This window comes from Pimephales promelas, chromosome 4, assembly GCF_988280905.1.
Source record: "Pimephales promelas chromosome 4, fPimPro1.hap1.1, whole genome shotgun sequence".
In the NCBI taxonomy this organism is placed as follows: Eukaryota; Metazoa; Chordata; class Actinopteri; order Cypriniformes; family Leuciscidae; genus Pimephales; species Pimephales promelas.
This window is the reverse complement of record NC_142772.1, coordinates 23,493,777-23,512,605: the sequence shown is the minus strand read 5'-3', so window position 1 is coordinate 23,512,605 and position 18,829 is coordinate 23,493,777. Positions and strand designations below refer to the sequence as shown.

General features: G+C 45.9%; 3 protein-coding genes across 5 annotated transcripts in view; all 3 read right to left on the bottom strand.

Moving 5' to 3' along the window:
* edil3a (EGF like and discoidin domains 3a) overlaps nt 1–18,829 on the bottom strand; it is a 231,918-nt gene that overhangs the window by 42,020 nt on the left and 171,069 nt on the right. The gene's annotated exons all lie outside the window — the stretch shown is intronic.
* On the bottom strand, nt 3–7,506 carry LOC148981696 (uncharacterized; the record flags this gene model as incomplete). Its single annotated transcript, XM_089129751.1, is given in 2 exon segments — nt 3–2,206; nt 2,208–7,506. Coding segments are annotated over 2 exon segments (7,188 nt in total), but the record flags the coding sequence as incomplete, so codon positions are not given.
* On the bottom strand, nt 7,381–9,324 carry LOC148981695 (uncharacterized). Its single transcript, XM_089129750.1, has one exon. It carries the CDS (start codon nt 9,322–9,324, stop codon nt 7,510–7,512), a length of 1,815 nt encoding a protein of 604 aa, XP_088985876.1. The 3' UTR covers nt 7,381–7,509.

The window sequence follows — 18,829 nt, the reverse complement described above, 5'->3', positions numbered from 1 at the left end:
CGTTATTGGCGGGGGATGTTGCCCCGTGATGTCTCCGTGTTCGTCCTAAATCACACTTAGTCAGGTAACCCCAGACACTCGGGCGCCTGACTGCAGTAAAAGTCAAAGTTGAATTAAAACACATATGCGTAGGAATGTGTTAAAAGGGTCTCTGCCAACCACACTCTGAGTAATTGCATGCAAACTGGTTAATGATGTCCGACCCAGAATCTCTACATTCCCCCCTGATTGGAAGATGACGTCCCTGCGGAGACGTCCTCTGCCGATCACGCATGGGAGGATGGAAGGTGAATCATGAAGTTGTTAGCAGGGGATCATCAGGGCTGGGGGCTTAACTCAATGAGGTCGCTGGCAACTTCCAGCGCAGGAGCTTCTTTTCGAGGGTTTCGGCGGAAGCCTCCGGATACAGCTTTGGTGAGCTTGACGGTAGATGATCGCACCTCATTGAGTCTCCTGTATAGGATGAAGGCCAAGCCCAATGTTAAGAGGTGGCTGACTACCATGGAGATGCACAGCGCCGTGTCGGCTGCGCTCCAGGCTCGGATGACAGGTGAGGTAGTCAAAGGAGGTTGTCGAGACAAAGCTTGCAGAGCAGAGTCAAGAGGAGCAATGTCAATTAACTGTGACCCCCCTGTCTCAATTCCCAGTTCCAGTTCTGGACCCAGGGTGAAGTTGTGGTCCTTGAAGAAGGAGGGGATTTCCAGTTCGGATTCATATTCACTGCTCGGGAGATGATACAATGCCAGATCATCGACGTGGAGGATGGCACCTTTAGGTACTTGAATCCACATGCTCTGGTTGAGCAGGTTGACCCGAGTGGCAGTGTCATGTTGGTCATAGGTGAGAGTAGCAGTGAGAACCGGACTGTTTACGAGCCAGCGGTCACCGATGATTTCTGCTCGTGTCTCGCCGACTTGCATGCGAGGTCTGGCCTCAGCAGGGCACCGGTTGTCACTGGACATGGGTTGCAATCCACAGATTCCATCAGTGTTGTCTCTGAGGAAGGGTTTGCTTGGGCAGAGATAATGAATGTCTTTGGTCAAGGTGCACATGTGCAGGTTTGGAGCCAGGTACAGTTGCGGATCGCTGTCATGGTACGCTACCACATCGGGGGTGCGAACCTTGATGTGCGTGTTACCTTTCCAAAACCCCACATTGACAATGTCCTTAAGTCTGTAGATTCGGCTTGACTCTATGATGGGCAGGTTCAAGAGGAAACCCACTTCCCTCTGCTCGGGGTCGACGTAGAGTGGTATGGCGCTGCCCAGAGAGTAGGCCAGGTGGACTTGGAGCGGGTCGGCTGGCGTGGTGATGGCGGAAGCCAGCACATTTTGGACCAGGCTCAAAGGTATGAGATAGGGCGGAATGCGGCCCATAGCTAGGCTGTCGATGGAGGAGCTCACCTCCCGCAGCATGTCTGTCATGAGGGCGGTGACAAGCTGCGTTTGGGCAAAGTCAGTTTGAAAGTCATTGAACAGCTGCTTCATGGAGTTCACAGTCTGGTTCAGGAGGACGCTGTGGGTGTTGAGAATTACCACAGTTCCTCTTAAAGTCTTTCCGATGGTCTGCAGGGAAGCGCTCTGCGTGGTGAGCTGTTCTCTTAACTGTGGGATCTCTGTTTGAATCTCGGCCACGTGTCGTCTTACAGTGGCTAGGTTGACTGCGTTGACGCTGGACATACCAATGTTAAACAGGGTTCCCACAGCAGCTGCGGCTCCGAGCAGGGCTCCCAGGAAACGTTTGGGGCGGCGATTGTGTCCGCTTAATTCGGCTTGGGTGACGGTCATCTTTTCAAGTTGGTTCAGCATGTGCCGGATGTCGGCATCGGCGTGGGAGAGGGAGTCTTCTGTCCAGCGGGCACCAGCCCAGCTGTACTGGATTACTGTGCGGGGGTAGTGTGCTCTGTAGACATTTCGGGGATCTAGTCGGACGTACACTTTCTGGGTGTGGGTCCGACAGTTGGTGATCAAGAGACCTGGTTGCTCCCTCAGCACGATGCCTGACGCCGGGCCTGGTGAGATGACGTCGGGTGGTGGTTGCCCTCTGATCGCTTGAAGGCAGAGGATGGTAAACCACAGCAGCATCCTAGTAGCAGTAACAGAGGAGAGGGGTGGAAGAGAGGGGGAGAGAGAGAGAGGCAGTGTGTCAGCGGGAGGTGTCCATGGTTTTGCAGGACAGTCTTCCGCTCCTAGGATGAGAAACAAGTTAGTTTGCATTGGCCCCTCCCCGCCTCTCCCTGCCAGCAGCCGAATGTCTCTTAATTTGGTTGCGGTGGACCCATTTGAGCACAGGGTCTTTCTGTCCCCGGCTTAGTTGGATGCGGTACGCTACTGGTGAAAGTTTGTCAACAATTTCGTGAGGTCCTGTCCAGCGTGGCAGGAATTTCTTTGACAGCCGGTTGGAGGCTGTGTGTTGTGGCTGTGCGAAGCTATAGTACCAGACCCTGTCACCCACAGCCAGTTCCTGGTGTGATGCTTTCCGGTCGTAGTACGCTTTCTGACCCTCTGCGCTCTTTTGAAGCTGTTGCTGAGCGAAGGCAAAGGTTGATTTCAGATGCCGGTGCAGCTCTTCGAGGTACTGGTGAGTGGTGCAGGCGGTGACGAGACTTGAGTCCCCTGGCTGGTACAACAGGTGCAGGGGCAGTGTCATCTGCCGTCCAGTCATTAGTTCGAAGGGAGACACTTGGGTTGAGTCTTGCGGAGTAGCTCTGAGAGCCATTAGCACCAGCGGGAGTTTCATGTCCCAGTCTTTCTGGTTGGCGGCCACATACTTTTTCAGCATACTGACCACAGTCCGATTTGACCGTTCAACTTGGCCTGATGAACTGGGCTGGTGGCTAATGTGCAGTTGAACGTGGACACCCAAGAGTTTCCATATCTGCTGCATTATCTCAGCTGTGAAGTGAGTACCTCTGTCTGAGTTGACACTCATTGGCAATCCGAACCTTGAGAATATGTGGTTCATCAGGAGGTATGCCGTGGTCTGGGCGGTGTCGTTGGGTGCTGGGAGGCACTCTACCCATTTTGTGAACTGGCACACGACTGTGAGAAAGTATTTGTTGCCTCTTGTTGATCGGGGTAGAGGTCCTACCCAGTCGATTTGCAGGTCTGACCACGGGAATGTGACTTTCCTGCGTTGCAGCGGAGCTCTGTGGTGTGGATTTGCAGGTTGAAACTGGCAGCAAATCAGACATTCTTTGATGTACTCCGCCACGTGTTTTTGCATGCATGGCCAATATGCCACTTGTTTCAGTGTCTTATAAGTGGCTCTGACGCCGTGATGTCCGGCACATGGTGCGTCGTGGGCAAACCTCAGCATCACCCCCCTTAAGGACTGTGGAACGACAAGCCGAGGCATTGTGGTGTCATCAGGCTTATACCACAAGATGTTGTCCGTTACACGCAGCATGTGCTTGATGTCGTGCAGGCGCTTCAGACAAGGGTCGGCCGCGAGGTCGGCCAACGTGAGTGGGTGGTTGGTGGGGTCTGAGAGGTGGTGCAGAAAAGTCTTTAATGCGGTGTCAGAGTTTTGCATGTCCGCTATGTCGTTGTTTGAGATCTGCGGAGTCAGGGTGAGAGGTTGTGAGGTGGGCAGTGTGGCAGGGAAAGTTCGTTTGCTGCGGGTTAGCACTGCCACCTCGAAGGTTTGTGGTTGGGCAGGAGGTGCCCATGGAGTACCGTGCAGTGCGCCCGCCTTGGCGAGGCCATCGGTACGGTCGTTCAGGTCCTTGTCGAGGCCTGGTTGTTTGGAGTGACCTTTCACCTTTTTCCAGTAGACAATCATGTCGTGTTGTCTAGTTAGGTTATCACATGCTTGAAACAAATTTTGGTGTGTGACAGGCTTGCCGTTTGAGGTCTTAAAGCCATTTTGTTTCCAGCTTAGAAGGTGGCATGTGAAACTTAGTCTGGCATAGTTCGAGTCTGTGCAAATCAGGAGTTCTCTGATGTTGTGGGCCGAGGCTATTTGCAGAGTTATGAGAATGGCTGCCACTTCAGCATATTGTGATGACTGGGGTCCTAGCTTGAAGTGTTGCGGTGGGCAAGGCAGATCATTTACCCATAACACACCAGCACCTGCTTGACGAGCGCCCTCTTGGTTGTAGGAGCATCCGTCGACGTAGGCTGTTGGCATACCTTGGCACGCATTTTCCTCAAAGTACCTGTGACAGGTCTGTTGTTGTGGTTCTTCCACATGGGTTGTTGCAGGTGGGACATTATCGGAGCAGTTTTGGCAGGCCGCCAGGCCGTTGCCCAGGGCTGACTTGTGGCTTTGTGCATATCTTGCTTCAACATTGCGACCCTGGAGGGCCATTAACCACGTGGCGATGCGGGAGTTTGTGACCACACCATCACGGATGCGTTGGCTGTTGAGGAACATGACAGGCTGATGACAAGTCTCTACGATAACTTTCTGAGCTCCAATGTAGTTGGAGAATCTTTGTATAGCCCACACGGTGCAAAGCAACGCCTTTTCACAGTCTGAGAATTTAGTCTCTGGTGGAAGAAGTGTCTTGCTGGCATACGCAACTACCCTTTTGTCTTGGTCATGTCGTTGGTACAGACCAGCGCTGAGACAGTGTTGGGAGAATCCAGCTTCCAAGTAGAATTCTCTGTGTGGGTCAGGGTAGGCCAGGCATGGAGCTGTACACAGGTGACGTTTCAACTCTTTCATGGCATTGTCCTGGACGGTTGTCCAGACAAACGGGCAGTCTTTTTTCAGCAGGGCAGTTAAAGGCTTTGCAATGTCTGAATAGTTCTCTATGAACTGCCGTGAGTAATTGCACACCCCCAGGAAACTTCGAAGTTCAGAGACGTTGGTGGGGGGTTTGATGTTTTGAACAGCTTGTATGCGACTTGTCTGTGGTTCGACGCCTTGTGACCCGATCAGTAGTCCCACGTAGTTAACCTTGGTTCGACACCATTGTCCTTTGTGGAGGGCGATCTTGGCACCTGCAGTTGTTAACTGGTTCAAAACATAGTCTATTTCTTTCAGGTGATCGGCTACTGTGGTACTTTTCATCAGCACGTCGTCCACATAGATGAGATTTCCTCTCATTCTCGCATCGGGGCATGCTTTGTTCAGGAAGATGTTGAACTCAGCAGGTGAGTTAGCATAGCCGAATGGACACCTGGTGAAAGTGAATTGTCTGTTGCCAAAAGTGAAAGCAAGCTTGTGCTGGTCGTCTGGATGTACTGGGATGGTCCAGAATCCAGAGGCCACGTCGAGCGTAGAGAAGATGGTGGCTCCTCTGATCTGGGGTATTTCTTGCTCCAGCTGGGTCATGGGCCATCGTGACAGAGGCACCTGTTGGTTCAGTTTCCTGTAGTCGATCGTTGGTCGCCACTTGCCATTCGGTTTGATTACCGGCCAGATGGGAGCAGAATAGGTGCTGTTGCATGGACGAATTATACCTTTCTCAAGCATGGAGTCAATAATCTCTTGCACCGGTTCGTGTGACGCCAGTGGGATTTTGTATTGTCTCATATAGGTAGGGGGAGCTTGAGGGTGCGTTGGGATGCGCACGGTGTGAAGGTGGGTGAGACCACAGTCTAAAGAGTCTTTGGCAAATGACGCTTTGAATTTGTAAAGGACTTGTCTGAGTCTTTGTCGATCTGCATCGTCCTGGATTGCATCAGCGTCGGATAGGATTTGTTGAACTTGAGATTCAAATCCCGGATAGGGCTCTTCAGTAAGTGAGTCACCCGTTGAGTTGACAAGCGTAGGTGCAGAGGTTTCATCAGTCTCGCAGGCAGGCTGTTTGGAGACTGTGTAGACAGCGAGGTGTCGGTCCTCCGTCAGCTCCGTTCTGCATACTTGATCTTTGTCCATTGGCATGACTGAGGCAATGGAGATGATCTTGAAAGGGGCTGTGCGCAGTGTGTCGCCTGTGTACCCGTCGGGCATCATGGCGATCGGGAGGGGCCCGATAAATGGTAAAGTCAATTCAAAGTCAGGGAAATCATGGCTCACTAGCCATCCCAGCCGATAGGCTTTTGGGATTGTGATGTCCACTGTGATGCAATTGTTGAACAGGATGTAGACCGCACGCGATGACACTTCAGTGAGGGGCGTGGCTTCCAGTGTTAGTCCAAGTTCAATGCACTCAGGTGACTGTTGAAAGAAACCCAATGTGTGGTTTAGGGTTTGACCACGTCGAATGTTGAGTCGAACAGCGACCCCTTTGGTGTAAGCAGGTACTACAGTGTCCTGTTCACTGATCAAGGTGCAGACCTCTGGGATGGTCTGGCCTGACATGAGGTTGTCAGTGTGTGTGGGAACAACAGCTGGCTGTAAAGTCACTGGGGCCCACAATACCTCGTTGATAATGTCCACATGTGCTTGGAGGCGAATCAGGATGTCCGCCCCAATGTAGACGTTGTGAGACGGGTCCGGCAGGACCAGGAAGTAATGAGTGAGGCACCTGTTATTCCAGTTCAAGTTCAAAGCACAGATACCTTTTGCAGTCACCATGTTTGATGGACATGAGTTCAAAGGGAAGCGTGTGCGCTTGCTTGCAGAAGGAAGATCAGGTGTGACTTTAATTAGTTCAGTGAAAAGTGACAGGCTAATGGCAGAGTTGTCTGCCCATAGCGCGAGCACAATGTCTGTTGTGGGTATACCATTCAGCTGCAGGTCAGTGTTGACCTTGGGGCAGAAGGGCTCAGAGTCTTTGGGGAGTTGGAAAGTGCAGAGGAGTGAACTTGAATCTCGCTCCAGTGTTGAGTCTGTGTCTCGGTGGCTGTCGGCGAAAGTTCCCGTGACCTTGGTGACCTGACAGTCTGGCTCAGTTGACCTGGGTGGCTGACAGGGGAGAGGTTCTCGCACTTGAGCCCAAATTTTCAGTTGTTTGAAGTCCATTAAGGGCTCAAAGCGATCTAAAAGATCTTTGCCGACAAGGAGAGGATATGTGTCCATAGGTGAAATGTACACAGGATGGATGAGACTCATGGGACCGATGGTCAGATGGATGGGAGCTATCTGTTCAAGCCGGATGTTAGTTTGGCTGTAAGACTGCACATTCAACCCACAGTTCTGAGAATTTAAAGTTCTGTTTTGCTTGTTAGCTTCAAATCTGAGTCTTTCAAAGAGTTCAGCTGAAATCAGAGTGAGGTCCGATCCCGTGTCGACCAGGGCTTCAAGCTTCACTTTATTTTCCAGCGTGATGGAGAGATACAGCTTGCGTGCTAGTCCTTTTTCGATCAGGTTCCCCAGGAGTTTTGGCGATGGGGTTTGTGTGGTGATCGATAAACAGTTAGGGTCAGTGTCTCGTGATTCGCTGTGGAGACACACGACCAAAACAGCACTTTCAGGTATCTCAGAGGTTTGTTCGCTGGTGTGAGGGGTTGCGTTGTCCACTTCGGGGTGTGTGGTGGGCAACAGCAAGGAGTGTGTATCGCTGTCACTCGGTGTTGTGACAGCTGGTTCAGCGGTCTGTGTCAGGAGAGCAGTGTTCGGGGAGCTTAATTCAATAGGAGGGCTGTCAGACAGGCTTTTAGTCCTCACCCATAGTCACGAAGAATCTGGCCTATCCTCTTTGTCAGTTTTCTTGTGAAGAAGCTCTTTCAGAACTTTCAGGATCTCTGCGCTCTCTGACGTAGACTTACTGTTTGTCTTTGTGGCAGGCTCGGATTTGGACTTGGACTTGCTTGGGGCCTGCCGTGGAGTTTTCTGTTGCCGCTGCTCTGGGCTAGGCGTTCTTGCTGCTGGAGCTCGGCTGGTTCTTGACTGTTGGCTGGCTTCCCGGGTGGCTCCACCCCTTTGGTTGTGGGGAGGCCGTGGGTTGCCAAAGGACTCAGGGCGTCGGCTTTGCTGCTTGGGGCGTGCACCCTCACGGTTGCGTTGCCCTCTGCTGGCCTGAAACGTTCTGGAGTCGTTGTTAAACAGTCTGTTAGTGTGGTGCTGTTGGGCGCCCTCTAGTGCCAGCTCTGAGTGGTGATCAGTGATGGGGCAGATAGAGGGAGTTCTAACAGTCTTTTCAGAAACCATTTTCTGTTTGATAAAAGCTTTGTGGGCCAAATCTCGCAGTTGTTGGGTTGTCATGGTTTGAGGGCATGCCAGGACCCCTAAGTGATGGCTCACAGTGGGATGCAGATTTCGGAGGAACAAAGTTCGGAAGTTAAAGTCCTCTTCCATTCCGGGCTCGTTCCGTGCACCGAAGTAGGCTTGCCTGAGGCGAGCATAATAGGCCTGCGGAGTTTCCAGTCGTCCCTGCTTGAGGTTCATCGCGGTGATTAGTCCTTGATCAGTTTCTGGATCAGAGAATTCCCGGATGAAAGCTTGTCGCAGTTGCTGGTAATCCGTTTTGACAGCGTCTGGTTGACGATCCAGGAAGCTGCGTACGTCCCGACTGGACGTAATTCTGACCAGATACAACCTGTCCCACGGGGTGACATGGGGAACAGTGTTCAAATGAAAGTCAATGTCCTTCAGGTAGGCATGAACATCGTGGCCTCCTGCAGGGTTTGGTGTGAAGGTAGGGATGTTTCTTGCCAACTTGTCAAGTTCTTTGAAGCCCATGCCGTGGCGAGTGTCAGGGACTGACGGTGAGGCCCCCCCTTTTCCAGAGGGCGGGGACCCTGGCAGGCTGTCCGCAGATGTCTGAGACGGTGGACGTCCGTCCTCCATCACAGTTCTGGAGTCTTGACTGAAGTGTGTGGGTCGACTGGTCAGGGAAAACTTTGTAGTGTGCGTTTCCCTGACTCGGTCACTCTGCAGTTTATAGGAGTGTTTTAGTTCTTGGTGGACGGCGTCAAGCTCGTCTTTATAGAGATCTAGTTGTTGGGAAAGTTTATCAATTTCAGCTTGGGCTGTTTTCAAGTGTTTTTCACAGGCCTTAGCTTTAGCGTCTCTGTCTTTCAATTCAGCCTTGGCTCTGGTAAGGAGAGAGTCACCACGTTCCAGTTTTTCGGTGAGCGTCTCTCTGGCTTTCCTTTCGTTTAAGTCCTTTTGGTCGGTGTCCAGACGGAGGTGTTCCAGGGCCTCTTGAAGTCTTTGCACTTCATTTTGCAGGTCTGGGTACTTTTCCTCCTCGTCGCGTAGTAGCTGGTCTAGACGACTCTGGGTTTCTGCTTGGTCGCGCCGGGCCTCCTCCGCTTGGAGCCGTAGAGTTGCCGTCTCCTGTTCCAGGTCGGTGGCAGTTCTCTCGTGAAGGCGGGCTTGTGCGACCAGCGTATGGGCCAGCTTTCCCACGATTCGGGCCCATTCTTTGTGGTTGTAGCTCTGCGTCGGGTCCTGCCTCATCAGCGTGTCCAGTTCGGCGTCCAGCTGTTCCTGGCTCCGGGGCTCAGCGTCGCTGTCCTCCTTGGGCAGGAACGCGGCGGTCATGGCGGTCAGCCATGTCTCAAGGCTGTCCCAATGGGCGGCCGGGTGGGGAGACTGGGACATACTGGCTTACTGTAGGCGAGAGGAGCACAACACACACAAAGACCAAATGCAAGTTTGTTCACAATTTAGGCGCTATCCCTTTGGTACGGACGATGCCGTTTACGGGAATTTTGGCTAACTGATGGAGACAGTTAGACGGTGAGAGAGACAAATTGTTTAGGTCAGCGCAGGGCCTAAATAAAGATTTGACAGGGCCGGAGCCAGTGGGTCACTGCTGCCACTGACGGCTCGGCTGTCAGTCTGTTATTTAGCTTTCCTGGGGTGTCTCTGTAGGCTGTGTCTCTGGGTGACCTGAAAGGCACAGTTCACACAGAACAGAGAGCAGAAGAAAAACAGCAAGGTAAGAGAAAACTTAAATGGGGTTAGGCACTGGGACTAACGGGTCTGTGGATACAGAGAATGATTACAGTTGAGAAAATGTTACGGGGACTAAGAAGGCTTGTGCCGGCTATGTGTGTTTTCTGAGGCACGAATGGGTAGCACTTAGACGACAAGGGAGAATATCTAATATTCTTGTGGCCTATGCTAAGTGAATGATCTGTATTTCTTTACCTTAATTCAGCTTGCCTGGGGTGACCCGAAATCACTCCTGAATGGAACCAATGGTGAGGAAAATTCCCCCGTCGCTCCAGACACTCAACTGAGGTGTCCGCGGGCCTTTCCTGTACATCTACCACGGTGCGCCCGCTCAAACAACTTCGACTTTTAACACGACCTGGCAATTCCGAGGATGTCACCTGCTTACGACACTGCAAAAAGGGTGTACTCACAGAACCCCCTTTTCAGGGTGGCCCCTTTTTAGGCCCCGGTTTGTGAGAACGTTCCGAAATTGCCTTGTGTCGCAGCGTGGGTGACCCCTCTTTGTGGAATTTACCAGATTGCTGATGTCTTGTTGCGTGCCGCACCAATGGACAGAGACAGGAGGGTCCGAGACTCACCCACAGCTAGCGCTGGTTACGCCGGTAGGAAAAATCCGTCCACTGGAGACCAACCAGGGATGAAGGTCAGATCACCACACACAAGAGAATGTTTCCTGTAAAATACTGAAATATGGCAGAAAAAGGGCTCTAAAATTAATTAAAGTTGACCTTGTTTAAACCAAATTGAGTATTTGTGAGGTATAAAATACAAAATCTTACTACCTAGGGGCAGAGAAGAAAACACAAAAAGGGAAGTATGACAATCAGAATACCCTAGAGGGAGAGAGAGAGTCAGAGAGTGGGGCAGGAGACACAGGAGTACACAGGCGCAGTGGCGGGTTTGGGCCACCAGAGGGCGTGTTCTCTGTGGTCAGCCTGGTAGAAAAGACACACTTAATTGAAATTGCAATTCAAAGGTTTTAAATTAAATTCAAATAAGCGTGTGCAGAGATGTTACGTAATCCCTAAGGCAATGTGATAGGGTATCACAGGCTGAAGGGAAGAAAAGAAACAAAAAAAAGAAATCAAATAAATGAAAGTAAAAATTAATTAAAATTTTTTTTCAAAAAAAAAATTAATTAATCAAAAAAATTATTAAAGAAAATTAATAAGCGTTATCAATTCACACCACTAATAACAGTTATTGATCTATTGAAAACAAATCAACAAAAGTTATCAATCCCTTGAGACGAATTAACAAACCAATCAATTTATCAGAAAGGAGAAAAGTAAATTATTAATAAGACTTATTGATCTACCCGAGGGAGAAATCAATAACCTTATTTGGAGGGAAACGAAAATTAAGTGGAAATGCCCATAACACAATTCATGAGATTAAATGAGAATTTAATTCAGGTGTATCTTCTTACGTTTTCTCAAAACCAAATCTGAATGAGATTATGAAAATTAACGGATGGATATCACTCTCGATGCCAATCAGCTTGTTGTAAATTGACACAGAATGAGTCCAACTGAAAATAGACTGAAATCTCAAACAGAACGAGGAGAGGCGAGCGTCGCTGCGATCGCTTCAATTATGAGAGTTAACAATGACTGGGAAGGGAAATTCAGGAAAACAAGACCTATTCAACAAATGTCCACGCGATGGCACTATTTTGCTCACGTCGATGAAAAGGGTCTGGTGGTAATTTGAAACTCTGAGGCGCTAGGCTGCGCTCTAGCGTTGAGGAGTAGAATTACAATCAGAACCACTTCATTGTCCCTTCTGGGGGCGCAAAATTTGAATGCATGCAATAAAATCCAGGCGGATTTTTCTCGTGCTATTTTCACGGGTGCGTGAGGCAGAAATTATTTTACTGCGCTTACACGTACACTTATCACAGGAATTTACGTCTGTGGCTTACTCCAAACACATTAATCATTTAGCACTTAATGATTGATATGTTCTGCTTTAACATCTGGTTAGCTAAATCAAAAGTTAAAACTCGGAGTGTTTCGTTAACTAAACGAATTTAAATCAGGCCTCTAGGAAGATTAAAGGAACATCGCTTTAAATTTCCTCTTTCGTCCTGACAAAAGAATCTCGTTTTGAACAGGCGAGTCGAAAGAATATCTTTAACATGTACACGTCTGTACAGGTAAATATTACTTTCGTCACAAACTACAGTTTAACCTTAAACACTTAACAGTGAATATCAGTATTCTGAACTGCAATTTATCTTTAACAATTACCACGACTAAAACGTTAAGCACATTCAATCATGTAATTGCGGATTTGAGAGATACTGCAGATTCTCAATTTGCGGCGGCGCGCACTTGAGTCACGCGACGGCGCGCGGTCGTGTTTCTCAACCAAACAGCAAAGTATACAAAAATTGTCACTGCATTAATTTCACACACAACAAAGCTTAAAATATGCCCGCATTCTCCACCATAAAATTGTAAAGAATCTCGGCTTAAGTTTATAGCTCAATTTGAATTCAGGGGAAGAATATTCCAAAATCAATGATCTGGATCAGCAACTTATAGAATATTCGTTACCGAGTTTCTCACATGAATTAAATCACCCAACGAGGGGTGTGTCACAACACACGTCTGCTTCAGGTATATATGACGAAATTAAACACAACGAATTATGATTAATTTGGAACATATATTTTCCACAGATCGGGGCTGTTCTTTATAACAACAAGGATTACAGATTTCTCAGTCAGCGCGCCAGCGTGCGGATCTGTAAAACTATTAATCACTTGATCTGTTTAGCTTACTATTCTGACAATGTTTTGTGCACTCAACAAAATCAGCTTGTAGCGTTAGGATCTAATATTAAAGAGGCTTTGTTATGTGATTAATACAAACAATGGCAAAGAATGTATAAATGAGTTTAATAAAAACACACGACTAAGTTACACTACAAAAATCACACGATATATGTATGTACACAAAATGAAAGTGAAACTAAAAAGGAAACAAGGGAAAATGGGAATACAAAGAGAAGTACAGTTACTAGCACAGCTTTAAACCTTCAGAGACAACCACAGGATTATATCTTGAGTTTCAAATTTGATGGAACAAATTGCTATTCAGACCTTTGTATGCTGGGAGCGTGCGGTTGTCCGTAAGGCTGGAGACAGGTTCCTTTGTTCTCCCCACGTGGGTGTGCGTCGCGGGAGTTCAAAACGAGTTCGTGCTGGATGGTGTCTTCTTGTTCGAGAGGACACACGTACGAACTGTAACTGGCTATTCGCAAAAGTAAACGAAGTAAGAATAACGAAAACTGATAACTTTAAAAAGCTTCAGAAGACGCCGAGAGTGTCCAAGGAATTCCGGAAAGAGTTCAAGAGTCTAAGCTTAAGAGTAAGAACAATAGCAATCAGGTAAGAGAGCTAAGAAATTAGGAGACATAAGAGCCATAAGAGTTAAGAATTAAGATAGCGATGAATCTGTGGCGAGAGTTTTTCAAGGGTGTTTTGGGACCCCCCTAACCCTCGGATGGCCAATGAGCGTCACACAACTGAAGGAGCGCGCGCCCACTTGATTAACATATCACGTTGTTAATCTGGGTTCTTAAGACAAAGGAAAAGTTCTGCTAACTTTGAAAACAAACTTATACATAATGGTATACATTTCACAATATCGATATACAGTTTAAAAGACAGATCATGCTATGAGGATTACAAAGACATCAAACACATTGGACTATTTTGACAGCATTATTGAATTACATGTTTAAAGCATTGTATTACAGTTATCTAAACTTCTTTGACACGCGTGAGTCCATTCGAAGCTGAAATAGTGAATTACAGTTCTTTTACATGTATTTCGGCATACTAGATAATTTTGGTAACTCTTTTACAAGCTTTCAGAGATGTCCGTGTTTGTGTGCGTGCAGGAATGTTCAGCGTGCGGACGCGTTAATGTGCGTGTGTGTGTGTGTGTGTGTTGCACGTAGGTGTGGGTCAGCGGGTCGCACGTATATTGCGATAGAACAAACGAAGTCTGGTTAGTCTCCAGAGTTCCCTCGCTTTTGGAGGTGTCAAAGGATCAAAGAGGAGAGAGAGTTAATCTGATCGCGGTCAGTTTAACTGGCGTTATTGGCGGGGGATGTTGCCCCGTGATGTCTCCGTGTTCGTCCTAAATCACACTTAGTCAGGTAACCCCAGACACTCGGGCGCCTGACTGCAGTAAAAGTCAAAGTTGAATTAAAACACATATGCGTAGGAATGTGTTAAAAGGGTCTCTGCCAACCACACTCTGAGTAATTGCATGCAAACTGGTTAATGATGTCCGACCCAGAATCTCTACATGTTAAAATAATTTGTATTTGCCACACTTTCTACTACCAGAAGGTGGCGCTATTGCTATAACAGAATATGATTATGGTCATGTGTTCAGGACAGGACTCTTATGAAATGTGAAGTTTGGGGTAGATAGGACATTGTATGCCGTTACTGCAGGCTGTCTGTGGTTGCCTAGCAACATCAGAACTCCAAGCAACATTAATATATATATATATATATATATATATATATATATATATATCACTTATCTGATGATGCAAATTTCACCCAGAGGCTGAAATTGGGTTTGGGCGGCACCATTGTTTTAAAATCTTGGGAAATCCTAACCCCACCCACCATCTGGGAAATTCATATATGGGTAAAAGCGCGGGTTTTGTGTAAGACTGAGCCGGCCGGTGGACGCACCTCTTCAGCCAAGCACCTCAGGCAAGCACATGGCACCCTTTAGCGTCAATATAACACACTTGGGTTATGAGTAGGTTTAGGTCTGGGGTAGGGTTAGGGTTAGACCACTAGGAGGCAACTTCTGGCCCATATATATCTGCGCCTCATATTGACGTTAAAGGGTGCCATGTGCGTTGGATTGTCAAACATTGTCAAAAGTGTCAGTATATGGCACCTTGGGATGAGAATGGGCTGTAATAAACGGAACAATTCTATGAGGGTCCTCACACCATCGATGCTCGGGCCCTAAATATTATTATAATTTGAACTAATGATTTTCTATTTTGATATATTTCAAAATGTAATTTATTCCTGCCAAAGCTGAATATATCCAGTCTGATGAAACCAGCTTGTAAGAATGAAATATAAAGCAAAATTCTTGTGGGGCTGCAGTACAAAAGGAACAACTAAAAAGACATATGTGACCTCTAACAAAACTAACATGACGTTAATATATTTCGACTTGACTTAAAATTAATTAAATTATTTTGCAATGTGTGTGAAATGACACTTTCCAGCTATAATTAACATATAAAGTCAAGTTTCTTTCACATCTTTGGTAGTATAATGTCTTTCTAATGAAAAGAAAGACCCCCTCTAGAGGGTAATGATAAATGTGATCTGAACAGTGTGAAGAGCTTGAGACAGATAACAGGCCACTGCAGGGTTATAAATGGTTTTATATAGAGTACAAAGAAGCAGTAACTAAACCTAATTGAGTAACTGATAGCTGGGAAACCACAAATAAAAAAAAACTAATCAACAGTTTTATACTATCATCACTGCAGGTTTGGTTTATGAATGGTCAATCTTAAGCCCATAATCTTGTACTCCTATATATTTCAAATGTGTTAATGTTGTAGTAATGTAATTCATTTTGAAACTATGGATTGGTTCAGGCTTCAGCGCCTACACATTGTTTTAAAATGTGTATAATAGAGGAAATTAACGTGAATATCCTTACTGAACCCAGGCTCCTGAAAAAAGCTTGTCATGGATTCGCAGAAAGTTTTTTTTTTTGTCCTCATTTCAGAAATTTTCCACAAACCCCTGATAAAACACTGGGTTTGTAATCATTTCATGCAAATTCTTGTCCTCATCTTTCTAAAAAAAAAAAAAAAAAACACTGCAAAGATCTCTCAAACTGTCCATGCACACAGTCCATAATGAGCAGGCTTAAAGGGTCATGAAAGGCTCTTTCAGCTCAAGTCTAGCTCACAATCTTTTTGAAAAATGCAACTTAAATGGGCGTGGCTAGCTGTGAGAAGAAGGGAGGGAGTGGGTGTGGAATGGCCATCACTGTCAATGTCTCATGCATATCCACTGTCATTAAAAAGCAGTGGAAAACGTGAGGAAATGCTAGATTTTTTATGTATAGCTAGCAAAGTTAAAGTCTTATGAAATACACTGACACTTTATTATTGTCCTTTCAAAAGTAACTGAACGCCCGTTACATATTTTAGGCTACAGTAATCGTAATTCTATTTAAAACATATTAATGTAGGCTACATGTATAATTATAATGTCAAAAATACAGTATGTAGTGGTTTATATAGACACTACAAATGCAAAAAAATAAATAAATAAATAAAAGTATTAAAAATCGTTCCGTGCATAGATCTACGCGCCCCCTGAACCCTCATAATAAAGATTGTTCTGCGGAGGTGGATGACTTCTCATTTTAGACACACACACACATACAACACACACCTCTGAAGGGATAGAAAAGTCCTCGGGATGTCGCATCCCTCGCAAGACGCACTTGGATTAGTTGTCAACAAGGCGAAGTCCACCATTCTCCACTTCTCGCAGCTCTCTCGAGAAAATGTTTGCGGCACACACTATAGGCTAGTTTAGATCACAGACTGTTTAGATGTGTGCGTGGTTGATGGCAAACTAAAACCGTCCAGAGCCAGAGTCTAGCCCCTGCTGCATCGCGGGGAAACATATTCAACGCACTTGGACTTTGCACCATAAAAACAAACACTTGCGTCCCATGATTGCCTCTCTCATCATCTACTATGTGATCGATCTCACAGTTTGACATGTCCGTCGTTGGAAAGATCCACATGGTGTCATGAATAATTAAGAGACCATGTCTTCTCATAGGATAAGAAAACTCAGTATCATTAATAATTATGAGACACCGATGAGTCGTCAACGCACTCACAGTGCACGGCCACGTCACAGCTGGTGACGGGGACACAATGAAGATTTTAAACCCGGAAGATGAAAAAAGGGGAAAAAAAACTCTAATTTAACAATTTTAACCCTATTATTAAATCTAACCGATGCTAACAATAGACGCGCTTCCATTACAGATTTGCGCAAAACTTTTGCGATGTTTTCCAAATGTCGATAAAAAAACTATTGCGAAATGACGGTGTTTCCATTAACCGAAGTTATGCAACTAAAGTCACTTAAGCTACTAAGTCATTCCAAAAATCATGGCAATCAAGATTTATAACCTATTTCACAGCCATGCACCGCACTAGACATTATTATTATTAATGGAAGGAGACGTGGTGTGTTATCCAAGCATTAATGGCAGGGAAAGACACGGAGTTCCTGGTGTTTACTTCGATGTGTTGATGGCATTTCTTTGAGGTTTAGAGAGGCTATTCCTGTAATTATTGTTTCTTTTTTTTTATGAATTTAATAAAGAACTCTATCTCGTATTATGTCCAAACGGTCGTTGCAAAAAAATAACGAGCTAAAAACATAATCTCCGGATGAACCTTTAGAGAGAACTGCACCTTTCATACGGATTACATAATCAGAAGGTATTAGTTTACGATTCGAATTTGTTCTTTTTTAAAGTGGACATTTAAAGCTTTAGTCTATAAAGGCTATTGTTTCAGTTCTCGCGCTCCAGTTCACGAAGATCATAAAGCGCGCCTGATTGTTTTATGTTATTTTACAAAAGCACAATGTTTTCTTGTTATTGTGACATTACGCAAATAAAAGTAGTTGCGAATAATGTATTATTATTTTCTGTATAACCAGAAATGATAGAGTATTTTAAGTTGATTCCACTGTTGATGAGAAAATGAAAGTGTTCACGGCACCCCGCACCTGTCTGCCATACAAATGCGTGCTCCAAACTCCACACACACTCTTGGATATTGGACAAAATCGAGTGTTTATTTGTGATAATCTTAGCCCTATTATTATTAGGCTATTGTCCAACCTGTACTATGAATAAAATGTGACGAATTGCTTTGTTCCTTTTTTTGGATAAAAGCATCTTCTACATATGTAGCCTAATAAATGTTATAATAGGCTAATGATGACAATTATTATTTTTGTTTGTGGACACGGACCTAAAACACACTCCGTCTTCTAAGCCAGGTGACTATAAATGCGCAAAATCTGTTTCCATTGCAGTTTTGTGAAAAAAAAAATCCTTTTTGAATTGCTTGAAAAACCTCCTCACGCGAGCGTAAAAACTTTTTTTGCGATAAACGAGAGTTTTGGTGAAATCGACGTGTTTCCATTGAGCATATTTTCATTTCGCAATTTCAATTTGCGCAAATTGAAGGGTAATGGAAACGCAGCTATTGTCTTCAATGGTGTTCAACACACATACCTCTGTTAAAATCTCAGAAAATTTGGTTTGGGGTTTAATGACCCTTTAAGAACCATTAAGAAATCTAAGCTCTTCTCATGCTCTTCTCTTCTCGTTTTAACCTGATTAAGATTAAAAGTTCTCTGTGTGGGACTGAGGTCACATCTCTATTTGAGTAGAGGCGAAGACACAGGAAACCACAAATGAGGACACTAAATTGATTCATTAAACACGAAGAGAAGGGAGAGGAATGAGTCGAAAAGGCAATTTTTCAATATCTGCAGGGAGAAAAGCCAAAGATAGACCCAGGCAGATGTAAGAAGAGGAGGATGACCGTCTCCTCACCGCATGTTGGTCGACTCAGCATGTTTGGAAGCAATCAACCGAAACTTCAAGAGGCCTTCTTGCTGTGGAGTATGTCCAAACAGTGGAAAAAGAGCTGACTTGCAGTGTATTTGAAGAGCTGGTGAGTAATTGGTTCATTCAAACAGCTCCAAAACCTGTCAATGGGATTTATATGCATTTTAATGCGAGTGGTTTGTTTGACCTTAGAAGTCCCTGGAAAAGCAATATGGTTTTTTTTTTTGATTGGTTAATGGGGGGAAACTTTGCGACAGATGGAAAAGATAATGTTGTTTGTGACTCCCGTCTGTATTTTAATTCACTAAAACAAACTGCCTGGCAATATAATTCTTTATTTGCATCGATTTGATGCAGTTCCTAATCCAGCTAAATGAATGTAGGCAAATGAA